Raw genomic sequence first — 14,165 nt, 5'->3', positions numbered from 1 at the left:
ATTATATCAAATTCAGTGTTAAAATTGCCCAGGAAGAGCAAATCAGGGGTACTTCATCACTGTTAGTGAAAAGTGTTGGTGAATACTCTTTAGCAAACCTTTTGTCTGTGGTTGTCTGTAGATGAGTGTAAAAGTCGTGTTTGCTTTGGTTCTGTTTTCTGTAGTCAGTCAAACAATTCCAGTCTTATCTGAGGTACCTTTTTGTGATTTGATATTTAATGCAATATTTAATGTAAGATTTGATATTTATCTTAATTCAGAAGCTGAATAAACAAGTATGGAGCTCTGTAAATTCTTTCAGGATCAACGAGTACCTTGTAGCTTACTGCTTCTGGGCTGCACTTTGGCTAGACAGAGTTCTGTTTTAGTGAAATTTACTTTGAATTATGTCACTATAGTTCTACCCCTGTGTAAAATAGATGTGTCTTTTCAATACAAAAGAGACTTTATAGCTGCTTTGTCACGACTAATTACTTCACTGTCACACTATTTTAGCCAGACCTCCCCATGCAGAAGAGCACATAGGGTATTACCACCTGGCCTGTTGGGTCACCTGGCAGGACAAGGGTAGTGTGCAACATACCTTCTTTGTGTGTGTGGCCCTAGTACCTGCGCTGGGGACTGTGGCCACAATGTAGTGTTCAAGGGTCAGGTCACCCAGCTGTCTATGTATCTGTCACAGGGTCACTGACATGAAAGGGACATGGCACTGCATTGCAGAGATGCATTTTGAAGTCTTTCTGAGGCAGGTGTAGCTATGCTGTGTGATTCTTGCATCACATGAGGACCAGGTCTGTAGGATATCTCTACTGATTGGGGTGGGGGGTTTGTCACATTTCTTAGACATAAAGATCTCTTTAGTTCTGTCCTTTATCTTCTGCATTTACTCCATTTCTGTATTTAATTACCAGAATATGTTCTGTGTGGGGACAGAAATTAATGCACAGTATGACAGTGCACAACAAAATTACATTGTGTCTAAGCTGTTTTGCAGTTGACAGTTTGCTTGCTGTGCTTTTGCTTGTGTGTGTGTGGGTGTATACGTATGTGTGTATTTTCTTTCCTTTTTCCTTTTAAACACCACAGAATGAAATGATTTTGCAAGAACTAAATTTATTCAAAGCTGTGGGATATTGGCCTTGCCTGAGAGTCAGGTTTCCTAACTCTGTGCAGCAGGTGGCATTACAGAACAAGTGATTTTTTTTCCTTTCCCAAGGAAACATTGTCTGGTTAGAACTGAACCTCACCATTCTATACAGAAAGTAATTTCAAAACCCTTTAATATACAGATAGTAACTGTAATAGACAATATTATACGGAACAAAGTTTCTTTGTTAAAGGATATCCAGCTTTAGGGCTTTTCCTTGTTGCATCTCAAAGAGTAGATATTGATGTTCAATAAACAAAGAAGAAAGAACACTTTTTTTTTTTTTTAGAATGGATTCTAATAGTCATATAATACATGTAACAAAAGGGGACAAATGTATTTGAAAAATCTCTGCAAGAATTTTTTATCAGAGAGCAGCAAGAATGGGTCAGCTCCATGACGGAAGACAAACCAGGAGCCCAGGGTGATCATCACACAGGCAAGGACAGTGACTTCACTGACCATGGCACAGTCCCACAGTGCCTGAGCAGGGCAGGTTGGTGACAGCTTGTTTTCATCAGCTGTCCAGTGACCATCAGACAAGGTGGAATAACAGGCTGGGTCCATCTAGGAAGTTCAGTCAGAAACAGCAAGAGACAGGGCTGGAGGTAAAACTGTGGATAGTTCTGGGGTCCTTGAGGAAGTTCAGTCAGCAAGTCAGGATAACAGGAGATAGGGCTGTGCCCAAACCTACATACAACATAGCTCAGATCTGCCTGAGCTGAAATGAAGCTCCTGGACTGGAAGCAGAGTATGGATAGAAGCCCCAGTTAAGGCTGGTCAGGGCGATTAAGGCCTATTGGTGCATCCAGGGCCCTGATATTCCTCATAGAAGAGGGACAACATTAGCTAAAGGACTTGCTGCCACACCAATGAAGTCAAGGAACATTCTTCATTTGTTTTTAAAGACAATAAGATTGAGTCTTTCATGTTTAAGTATGTTAAGTATGTTCAAGTAAGTCTATAGACTTAGTTTAATGTTTGCTTCATGGTGACATTGTGGTATTTGTATATATTCCATTTGCTTTTAAATTTTGTAATTAAGTCCACGTGACTTTTTATTCTCTTCAAACTATTTTCTTTAGGAGTATGTTTTTCCTTATAATATCACAGAAATTAGTTAGAAGTAGTTTAGGAAAAAGATTACCCTGCATATGGAATTGAACTGAATTTTATGTGAGAACTGCAGTATTGCCCTGGCTGAATCAAACCTTAAGGAGCCAATTTTGGCTGTACTACCACTGGTTTTGATCTGGTGTGACTCCACTAATTTTGCTGAAGCATTCTTCCAAAATTGCATGGGTAAAAAAGACCAGTCAGTGAAACAATATTAAAAGAAGTGGTTAATGGGCATGAAAAATGGTAAAAAATGAACGTAAGAATTATTTTCACTTTTTTTTTTTTTTTTTCATTTTTTGCTATCTGCAATAACTGACAAGTATTGATTTGGCTATGATATCACAGTAGAAGATGGGACAGAGTAGAAGAGGGGCAGAGAAGAAACATAAAAGGGGCCTCAAGGGGGTTTGGAGTAAGATGAGAGCTCCTAGAGGAACATCTTAAAGAGCAAGAGAAGATCAGAGAAGGAATAGTAGAGGGAAGGGAAGAAGGATAATATGAGCAGAACACACCAGAGCAAAGACAAGAGAAGGGAAAACGTGAAAGAGAAAACAAAACAAAGTGAAAAAGTATGTATTAATAGTATTGATTTTTGAGTACTTTCTCTTCCATTAGCTTAAGTGTCTTAAGGGATCAGCATTACACATAAACCACCCCTTGATTTATTTTACCAGTGCTAATAGACATTACCATATAAAGTATAGGGATTGGGGGGGGGGGGGGGGGGGGGGGCGCGGCTCTGGGCATAGCTGTTCAACATTGCAAACACACAAATGCCTTTTCTTGGACATGTGCTTTATTTCCACATTTAGCACTGCCTTCAAATGGCTTAAGACAAGCTGAGCTCCACTAGTCCAGTGAAGTGAGTTAAACAACTCTGAATATTTGTTTGTAGCACCAGTTAAAGTACTGATCCAGGTTCTTGCTGGACCCAGGCAATAGAAAATACTAGTCCAGTGTGGGCTTTGTGAATGGAAGAGATGGCATCCATGAAGTTCCTGTGTAGACTTACTAGCCTTTGTATCTTGTGAAAAGAACATGGAATAGCAAGGGATTATGTAGCTTTCCTACTACTGCTCTGGAAAGCTGCCACTGTAGACTCTTGTATTTCAATCCTGTTAACATGATACAGAAGAAAGAGTACTTGACTCTCCCAAAAGACATCCATGATGTTTATGGATACTAATGTCTGTCTAGAACTCCATGGCCAGTTCCAAATAACAGTTGTAACCGTGACATCAGATTCCTCTCTCTTGAACAGCAGGATGCTATTCTCCAACAATTTTTGACCTATGAATTAATTGTTATAAAATGCTACAATGTTTCTGTCACAAATGTAGTGATTTCTGATTTGATTCTGTGCTTTTCATTTAGGTAGATGTCTCTCAATCTCACCTTTGACAATTTCACCTGACGCATAGATGAGTTTCCATGTATATGGATGTTTATGCTACTAGGTGCTATATACAGTATTACTGAACACTTTCTGCCTTATGGTTGCTATAAAATTGTAGGATTCTTTGTAAAGGAGTTTGTTTCTTCAAGGGGTAATTCTTTTTCTGGGTGTCATTAATGCACAGCCCAATTTATTCTGAGTTTTTACTTCTCATTTTACTCTGCATTCATGCTCTCTATTCTTCCCATGTTACTTTAAGTTGTATAGAATATGCTATATTTTATACATAAATTATTATTGTTTGATCTGATATTTTAACATAATATTTTTCTCTTTGCTGTTTTTAGGTTTAGCCCAGTCAGGTGCATGGGGTTGCTTTGATGAATTTAACCGCATTGAACTTCCAGTTTTATCAGTAGCTGCTCAGCAGATATATATCGTACTTCAGTGTAAGAAAAATAAGAAACGTCAGTTCATTTTCACTGATGGTGATGTTGTTGACATGGACAGAGAATTTGGTATATTTCTGACTATGGTATGTGTGTGAATATATGTAAATGGCATCATTGTGAAAAATCTTTCCTATTTCATTTCCCATTGAAATTTCCCCATTGAACTCATTGGAACTGTCTGGTAGAAGATAATACAATTTGATCAATAATTTGGTCAAATAATAATGATAATAATGATGACATTTTCTCATGCCCATATTTTTAACTGGAACATAGGACTTCAGGTATGCCATTATCATTAACTACATATTTTAAGGGCTTTTTTAGTTGAATGTTTGACAGATTGAGACTAAACCCAACCATCTCATGGTTTTAGTCAAAGTCTGTCAAAATAAAACAAAAGTAATTGACCACTGCAAGGACTGCTGTAGTTGGTCTGGTCAGTATTTTACCACCTGTGAAGCACTTTTGACCACAGTCCTTCTATACGACAGCATGAAGGAAAGCACCCTCACTCTGGTTCACTGGCCTACTGAGGATTTATCTTTGGTGCCTGTGGACTGTTTCTAGCAGTGCAGGAGACAAAGAAGCAGGAAAGTGTAAGAATACCTTTAAAGCATCTTTGTAGGTCCCTCTTCTTAGCTATAGGCTACATACCCATGACTCAAAATGGAAGCATTTTTGTTTAAGGTTTCCTACCCTTTGAAAATGTTATCTCTTTAATTTGAAAAAGGACAAATTAGTGGCATACAAAGGCCAGAGGTAAGGCAGTTTGGAAACACCTGGAAGAGTTTGAGAAGTTATCACTGCATAGCCAGCAACTACTGCTGTCACAACTGAGCCATGCAGTAGTCACATGAATGACTTAGACATCTTCTGTGAAAGGTCATATCCGTTAGTTTAAATTATATTCAGTAATGGCTTGCAATGCTTGACTGACTGTGCACTGAAATGGTCTGGGAATGCTCACAAGGGACAGTAACCTCCAGCACTGGAGCACTATTGAGACCCTGAGGAACTAACCATTTAGAACAGTTCCAACAAGATTTGTAAGTGGTTGTCTGTCTATGTCTGTGTGTCATGGGCATCTCCAAATAACACGTGTGATTCCACATACTTCATGAACTGCAGTATTTAGGCAACTGGGTGGTGATGTGTGATTGTGACATGCTCAAGTTACCCTTTGTAATCTCGCATGTGCTCCTGTGTTTGACAAATATTTGCCAGAAAAGATAAACCTTCCTGTCCTGCTTTCATTATATAACAATTTATTTTATATTTTGCATTTTTCAGAACCCTGGCTATGCAGGACGACAGGAACTTCCAGAAAATCTCAAGATTCAGTTTCGCACAGTTGCTATGATGGTGCCTGACCGTAGCATTATTATGCGAGTCAAACTGGCAAGTGCTGGTTTCCGAGACAACCAAGTCCTTAGTCGAAAATTCTATACACTCTACAAACTCTGTGAAGAGCAGTTATCTAAACAGGTAAAATAAATATTTGTCCAACTGTAAGCTGTCAGTGGAAGGGTATGTAGAGAATATACTTTCATAGAATATATAATTATTTTTACACTCATGATCCTATTCATTTTTTAGGGTTTTCAGTTTCCAGTTCTAGAAACAGAGTCTGAAGTCATCACATTGTTTTTATTTTTCATGCTAATTTGTATAGTAAAGAAAGTCTGATCTGTGATTTTTAAACAGAGTGCAGTTATTGGAGACATTATGAGGAACAGTGTATATTGCTCTGCTGAACTATGCAGAGGACACATTTTTCAGTCTCCTCACTTATGAAGGCTAGATCTATTGAAGAGGCAGTGTAAGAATTGTAAATAACTGAAGAGTGCCTAGAAGGCACTGTCTTGCTGAGTGCTACCAGAAAAATGCTATTCTGTTTGGTATGGGCTATTTAAGTAGAAATAAAGGATAAAGCTGCTTTTAAGAACAGAACTAGCTGTTGCCTTTTGAATGCCCTGTGCTGGCTGTCCACTAGAGGTTCTCAAATTAAAATCATATGAATGATAGGTAAGTTGCAGCTCAAATCCTTATTTTGGTTGGATCCTAATGAACCTGGGCATATTGACTACATTCTCCATTATATTATTTCAGGTTTATACCACATATTTATTAGTGACTATGTTGACTTCCATGTGGAAATCTTGGACTACTCCAGAATAAGATGATGGTGCATCATATTGCCCTCATTATTTCAGAGTTAAAACAAAAAAGTACAGATTTGGATTTTCTCTTCCTTTCTCCATACCTCTGTAATTTCACTTTCAATATATATAACAAAACTGAATTACAATTTTCATTTTTCTCAGGTTTCTTTTTCTGTGAGAGTTGTACTCACCAGCTGTATGTTGTAGACTGGCTTCTCAAGGGTCATATTTGCTACTGGCTTCCCTGTAATATTGCCCAGGGTGTCTCAATTAGGCTTCAAATTAGTTTTTAGTCAATCTGAATCATCCCATATTGATCTAGCATGACTAGTGTTAGTCCATTTGTTGCTGTCCAACCTACTTTCTCAGTCATGTCATCTGCCTGTGTTTTATAGTTAGCAGACTTACAGGTTGCATTTGTCAGAAGATTATTTTCCAAGAACTCCCTCTTAAGTGGAATTTGTGGACATGGTTTAAGAAAATTTGTGTATGCACAGTTTCATCAGTTAGTAACAGAGCTTGTCTCCAGAGTAAAGTTTCTCATTGCCTCAGTTTGTGTGGTCATTTTTGTCCTGGACATGATTCTTTCCTTCACTGTGGTAGAGACATTTAAGCAGGCATCAGAAATTCAGCCATCTACAATCTGCAAAAGTGCTTTGCTTGTTTTGTATTGTCAGAGGTGTTCACTCCTGGACAGAGTACTTAAACATAACACACACACACAAAGAAAAGATTAACTGTGTGCAAAACTTAACTATCTTAATGGTGCACAATGTTTTGTACATGATCATTGTTGCATCTGCACAAAGAGTTTCTATGTGTGCTTTGGTAATTTCTGCAGTAGAATCTGCCCTGGAGTCTCTGAGACAGCAAGATTCTCCACTCAGCATGTTAATCAACGTACTGAAACATCTAAGTAGTGTTTATCAGTTGGCCTAGGGATTGCAAGAACTGCCTGGAGGGCTCTGTAGAACTGTCTGAAATTCTTATCTGGAGAACTGTTGTACTAGTTAGTCAAATGCTTTGTTCTGAAGGCATGTAGCTCAATCACCTTGTCGCCAGTCCTTTGTCTCATCTATGCTGATGCTAGCAAGTGAGTTCCTTGATATTAATTAATGGAAAATAATGACCAAGTGCTCTGGGTGTGCACATGGGCACAGCCATCACACCCAGCTACATCACAATTATATATTTGAATTTTATGCTTATGTCTCGCTTATAACTTAAATTGCATAGTTCTTACTACACAAGCCATGATGTCTGTGGGGAACAGTTTTCCATAGGTATTTATAATTTCTCCAGGACCCTCTAACATTTCTCCAGTATCCATCAGAGAAGCCTGCTATGCTGATTTTTGCTCCCAATGGTTTTACATCATGGATCATGATTCTATACTCGGTAATATGAGCCAGGAAGCATAGCTCTCTGCAAAACCATTGTAGTATGCTAGTTTGTCCTGCCTGTGCCTGTCAGCAGCCCTTTTGACAGTCCTGCTCTTGTATAAATCACAGAATCAATTACAGAATCATCTAGGTTGGAAAAGACCTTGTAGATCACCCAGTCCAACCATTAACCTAGCACTGACAGTTCCCAACTACACCATATCCCTCAGTGCTATGTCAATGTGACTCTTAAACACCTCCAGGGATGGGGACTCCACCACCTCCCTGGGCAGCCCATTCCAATGCCTAACAACCCGTTCTGTAAAGAAATACTTCCCAATATCCAGTCTAAACCTTGCTTGGCACAACTTGAGGCCATTCCCTCTTGTCCTATCACTTGCATATATTTTCAAATCTGTGTTAACTAAGACAGAATTGTATGTTCAGGTGCAAGTTCTAGAATTAACTGAGTATGTCTGTATGGCTCTGCAGAGATGCAGCTGCATCCATAGTGAAAGGGAAGATATTCCAGCCTAAGTCCAAAGCTGGTTAGATACACCTCTAGGATGCACATGGCTGTTGGAAGTAAATCCTTCTGTTATGAACCAGGTTGTTATGAAACCATCCACAGAGCAGAAAGTCATTAAGTACAGCATAGGATAGGCTTACATACAACAAATTGTACCTGAATAGTTTCAGTATATTTCATTATATCAGCAAGAGATTGGTCCTTTTAGTCATGAGTCCCAGTACCAGATATCAAGATAGCAACAGTCCTTGCATGAGCACAAAACAGAGGGTAGTCTGAAGACATGTGGTTTGCTGTCTGTGCATCTAGCAAATTAAGAATTTAGGAAAATGACAGAAGATGCAGCTCTGTTACAGATGACTTGTAAAAGTGGTAGTTTACCACCAAAAGGGACACTTGGCAGGTATGGACATACAACACTGGAAAATATACTCAAGATATGATAGCAACAGAACTGGAAATCTAGTTGAAAAGATGAAGAACTGTGAAATTCACCATATTTAAAAGTTCAATAGCATATTTATTTATTTAATGAATTTAATTTTCAGCACTCTTGTGATTTTAAAGTGTTTATTCTTTGTGGTACCAATTGCTTTAATGCATTATTTCAAAGGTTCACTATGACTTTGGGCTTAGAAATATCCTGTCTGTTTTAAGAACACTTGGAGCAGTGAAGAGATCTAATCCCAAAGAGCCAGAGAAAACTGTAGTGATGAGAGTTCTGCGGGACATGAACCTCTCCAAACTGGTACTGTAACACTGGTGACTTTCCCAAAAAGAGTACTTTGTATTTTTAAGTGTACTTATTATGCACTTTGAACAGCTCTTTTTCTTCAGCAGTTGGATACATTATTTTGCAGTTTTTAACATGGTCTAGCAGTGACTGGAGAATCAGATACAGTTATGGTGTGAGCACTATTTGTCTTTTAAATAGAGGAAAAGACATCAGAAGCTTTAGCTGAAAAATAATTGGAAATACCATCAGATCCTAGGGGACCTAACCTGGTCCTCTAATTGGCTCTTGTTTTTTCTTCTTTTTACCTTATCTAAGGAGAGAAAGGAAGAATACATTGTATTAACTTTTAATAATGTCATTAAAGATCCTTCTTAATCCAGAATTTCAATTTATACATTTCTTGGGAGTCTGTTGCCTTTTCAGAACATCGTAAGAATTGCAATGAGTGAGGTAATTGGAAGCAGCTAACGCCTACTTGTACAGTCTAATCTCTTTCGATATTATTATTTAAAGTATTAATCTTTCTTTTTAGTGCTGTAATTGAAAGGTTATAGCATGTCTAGACTCTGTGTATTTACCTTGGGAGCCAGTTTTGTGATGGAACCAATTACTCTGTTTCTGATGTTAATCTATTCAGTGCATTGGTACATGCATTCAAACCTATAGGCATGCTTCAGTGATTTACAGAAGGAAAAAAATAATAAAAAATCCAAGGCAAAATATGATTTGAATAAATCTCGCTGACTTATGTAACAAATGAAGAAACATGTGTATGTATATGTTGAAGAAAACTGTATTAAGATGTTAACATTTTTATAAGCTTTAAGTATTTAATTTAGAAATTACTACTTATGATTGCATTATATGAAATTCACTTAATAAAACTGATCCATAATTATAATATTTGCCTTGGAAAAGATAAGGTTTTCTACTGCCATCTTTTAAATGTCATGTTATTGAAGATTGTTTACAGTTGTAACAATAATTTCAATGAATATATGATGTATTTCCCCCTACTTTATCCTTGACAGGTGGATGAAGATGAACCTTTATTTATGAGTCTCATTAATGACCTATTCCCTGGAATTACTCTGGATAAAGCTGGATATCCTGAACTACAGTCAGCCATCCAGAAACAGGCAGAGAAAGCAGGACTTATTCATCATCCACCATGGATACTTAAACTCATTCAGCTGTATGAAACTCAACGAGTCCGACATGGTTAGCATGCTAGATGAGTTTTTGAGACTGCATAAAAGCAATATTTTTTTATATTATGCAGATTTTTTCATGAAAAATGTATTTTAAAATTGAACAGATGTCATTTTTAAGGCCTATGTGGATATTTTGCTAGGAAACTGTTATGACTTTTTTTGGTGTGCAGTGCACACATGGTGAGATTTTAGCTTTGTTGTATTATATTTTTATGGGAAATATGAATGTGGCCTTCAGAGATTGAAATTTCTATGGAACAATTTAAGATGTAGATTATACATTAAAATTCAGAAACAGCCGATTTTGTTCAGTGTTCTGAAAACAATTGTTGCCCTCAGTCACAGTTCAGTCATGAACTTCATGTTTAATGTTACTGTGAGATTATGATGCTGAGAAGATTACAAAAAATAGTCTCTCAAACCTTTGATAGATTCTACCAAGCATGCAGTATAATTCCAAGTGTTGTTCTTTGTGTTCAATTCTGACCATTTACACTGAGGAGAAATAAGCCCACCTCCTGCTGGACCAGTGGTGTTGGACAAGATGGCCTCCAGAGGTCCCTTCCAACATCAACCATTCTGTGATTCTGTGAAAATACAGTTTTACAGTGTGCAAAAGACTAATAAGTAAAGTTTATCCAGTCTTAGGAAGGGTACCAAAGACAATAGTAAAACCAGGTTTACAATTCATAGCTGAACAGAAATAAAGTACCCCTACTTTGAAATGTCCCCCACTCCCCTAACCTACAACAACTAAGGAATTTTTAGATATATGAAGAAGAATATATAAAGGAAATGTAACTAAAGGAGCAAAGACTTACAAAGATATCATCATTTTTATTCTGCCTATTCATGTCAATAAGAGAATAGTAAGCTTATACTAATGGAACAAAGAAAAGGAAATACTCATTCACCTAGCACAGTCTGAGACTTTAATGCCTCAAACATTTAGTTCGGATTATTGGTTAGACCAAAGAACTGATTAATGCTGTGCTGAGTAAATGCACCTCTTGTTAGAAGAAGCTGGTTTGGTCCACTGTTACCCAAAAAGTTTTAGGATCCACTATGGCATTCTGCTTAGATGCCTCTTGTCTCCACATGTCCCTGCTGTTCCCAAGGGTCATGCAGCTTTAATTGGCCTAACACTCGGATGCCCAGAGCCTTTCTGTGACAGAAGTTATTGCATGGAGGGGAAAAGATTCTGTTTTTCTGGCTTCCGTTTGTCCTACTCATGGACCCCTGGATTTATGGAGAGGTCACCATGGGATTTCAAGTAATGAGAAAAATATGTAAAATGCATTACTTCTCTTGGTTGAAATAGAGACAATATGTGCAAATGAAGTGCTTAAGCACATACACACACATATATGCATGGAGATTCAGTGCATGGATCCTGAAATCTCTTTTGCATAAGTTTTGATTGAAATTATGTTGAAACCAGCAGAAAGGCCATTCCATTAACATTGAGGGGCTTGGATTAGATCTCCCAATATGTAACACATGTGATGAATAAGTGTTTGCCTGGGTGCTCAGATTGTTTTGGAGAATATTCAGCTCTCTTTAGTTTCAGAGAAAACATCAAGCAGCCTGCATTGTAGTGGATTAAGTTTGTAACTTGTTCCATACCTTTGCTGAAGAAGTTTTCAAAGTCAACTAAGGATTATGTTGTCCAGTTGCTTTTAGGGTTAATAGGAGTTATCTATCTCCCTTAGATATTTTGTAAGTCTCAGTTTGAATGTCCCATCTGCTTTTGGACAGACTCTGGGTCTCTTGAACAGGTGATTTAGAAAATATAATTAAAAAGGATTGACTGTAGGCTCAATTTATTTTTGAAGACATGGCTTCTTTTCCTTAGGCAGTATGTGTATACACTAATGAAATTAAAAATGTGTTTGCTGTTAACTGTTTTTTGTGTGAGAAAGATCTATTAAAATGTCAGCATGGATGGATGCAGGTACATATTTTTGTTACTTTTGCTTCAGAAAGATACACTCGATTTTGTATATCATTGGGAACTACTCATTCTCATTAAATACATTTAGAAATTACTGGTTTTGTTTTTCACCAGTCATGTCAATGTCATTGCATGTGAACATCAAAAGGCAGTTGTGTTTTCCAATTAGAAAAAGGAAAAGAACTGCCTGAGGGAGGATATAGACCCACATAGGCTTGCCTATCATAATAGAGCAGACATTTATAGAGGCCTTTTAATAATATTTTAAATTCAATTTCAGTCAACATTAAGTGGAGTGACAAACATCTTTTTTGTATTGACTTTTGATAAAAATAAAACAGGGATCGTTGATGCAAAGAACCATTAAATGGTAGCATGACATTTTGACATTTCCTTTTAAACCATGTTTATGTTGTTTTAAGGTATGATGACTCTAGGTCCAACTGGTGCAGGAAAGACAAAATGCATTAATATTTTGATGAAAGCAATGACAGATTGTGGTGCTCCTCATAAAGAGATGAGAATGAACCCAAAGGCAATCACAGCTTCCCAGATGTTTGGTACCCTTGATGTTGCTACAAATGACTGGACAGATGGTATTTTCTCTACATTATGGAGAAAAACTTTAAAAGCAAAGAAGGTAACAGATATTGTATCATGATAGTTAATAAGGACATTTAATACTGTTTCCATCAGGTCTCATTACCTGTCATTTATGTGAAAGATCTTCCATTACAAAATCAAATGGGAAAATACAGTGTTAGTTTTGCTTTGTGTAGGACTAGCTCTGTGTATGCAAGAGTCAGCATTATGTTTATATGCCAGAGAGCATTAGGCTTTTCAAGCACTTGAGGTTCCAGAATTAAACTGGAAAAGGTTTTTAAGGGTTTTGCTTCCTTCTGTAAACAAGAAGTCCTACCATTCAAACAAAAAAGCAAAGGCTTTTCATTTTTTGAGGTGAGGACAGGAAAGTTAATTTTATCCTGTCTGGTTTTATGTCATTGCCACTCTATTTCACTGATTATATCAGAATGTAAGAGGCTTTGGTAGGAAACCAGTATAGGCATTTCCCAATTCTCTTATCAAACTTGCAGATGATGTTTCATGGAATCATAATTACACTCAAATCTTCTGACGTTTCATTCAGTTCTCACTTGGGAAATGGGAAGCCTTACATGAAATACTTAGGTAAAGTCCCACAAGGATTGACTGTGTGCCCATGTCCGTGACTGTATTTAATGGGAAATGTTTTCATCCACCTTGATGGATGCTGGGCTGACTGATGTACTTTTGCAGAAGAAAAGGACAACTTTATGCTTGGAACAGTGCAAATTAATTTTTGTCACTATTCCTTGATATCCTTTTTGGTATGACACAAAATAACAAAAGAAGGATTAAAATCACTGAGCAAATTATAAAATTGCAGTTCATGCTGAGCTAATCAGTGCCAAATTATGAGTCATTATTTATATCCAAGAGTACATTATCTGAGATAAGGTCAATGTGTATTTTTGGTCAACGTATATAAACTTGCATGTGTGTGTGTCTCCTTTTTTTAGGGTGAGCATATCTGGATAGTTTTGGATGGACCTGTTGATGCAATATGGATTGAAAATCTGAACTCTGTTCTGGACGATAATAAGACCCTTACTTTGGCCAATGGAGATCGTATTCCAATGTCCCCCACTTGCAAAATTATTTTTGAACCTCACAACATTGACAATGCTTCCCCTGCAACAGTTTCTCGTAATGGGATGGTCTTCATGAGTTCTTCGGTGTTAGATTGGAAGCCTATTTTAAAGGCTTGGCTGCAAACGCTACCTGTTACATACTCTGATATCCTATGGAATTGCTTTAATGCTGTATTTCAGGTACGTAATTCAATCACTTTAGGAAAAAAAAATGCATTTCTTATTCTTTATTTAATGAAGCATTGTTTCTTCCTAAGTGCTTTTTCAATTATTTACTTCTCTTTATGTAATAAAATAAGGATGAAGGATTAAAAAAAAAAAAGAGAAAATTATCTCTAACAGTAATGAATGAATGAAACTATAACAGGTGAATAATTTGG

The 14,165-nt window shown here is 37.2% G+C and overlaps 1 protein-coding gene across 1 annotated transcript in view; it reads left to right on the top strand.

Moving 5' to 3' along the window:
• Nucleotides 1-14,165, top strand: part of LOC141946479 (dynein axonemal heavy chain 5-like) — a 166,861-nt gene that overhangs the window by 64,008 nt on the left and 88,688 nt on the right. The window contains exons 42-47 of the mRNA XM_074876324.1: nucleotides 4,010-4,197; nucleotides 5,408-5,602; nucleotides 8,804-8,938; nucleotides 9,958-10,147; nucleotides 12,517-12,734; nucleotides 13,654-13,965. Of these exons, the coding sequence (XP_074732425.1) occupies nucleotides 4,010-4,197; nucleotides 5,408-5,602; nucleotides 8,804-8,938; nucleotides 9,958-10,147; nucleotides 12,517-12,734; nucleotides 13,654-13,965 (1,238 nt within the window). The remainder of the gene's footprint in view (nucleotides 1-4,009; nucleotides 4,198-5,407; nucleotides 5,603-8,803; nucleotides 8,939-9,957; nucleotides 10,148-12,516; nucleotides 12,735-13,653; nucleotides 13,966-14,165) is intronic.

Source organism: Strix uralensis, chromosome 1 (assembly GCF_047716275.1).
Source record: "Strix uralensis isolate ZFMK-TIS-50842 chromosome 1, bStrUra1, whole genome shotgun sequence".
Taxonomy (NCBI): domain Eukaryota; kingdom Metazoa; phylum Chordata; class Aves; order Strigiformes; family Strigidae; genus Strix; species Strix uralensis.
Note: the sequence above shows the minus strand (reverse complement) of the source record. Positions and strands in the feature narration are given on the sequence as shown.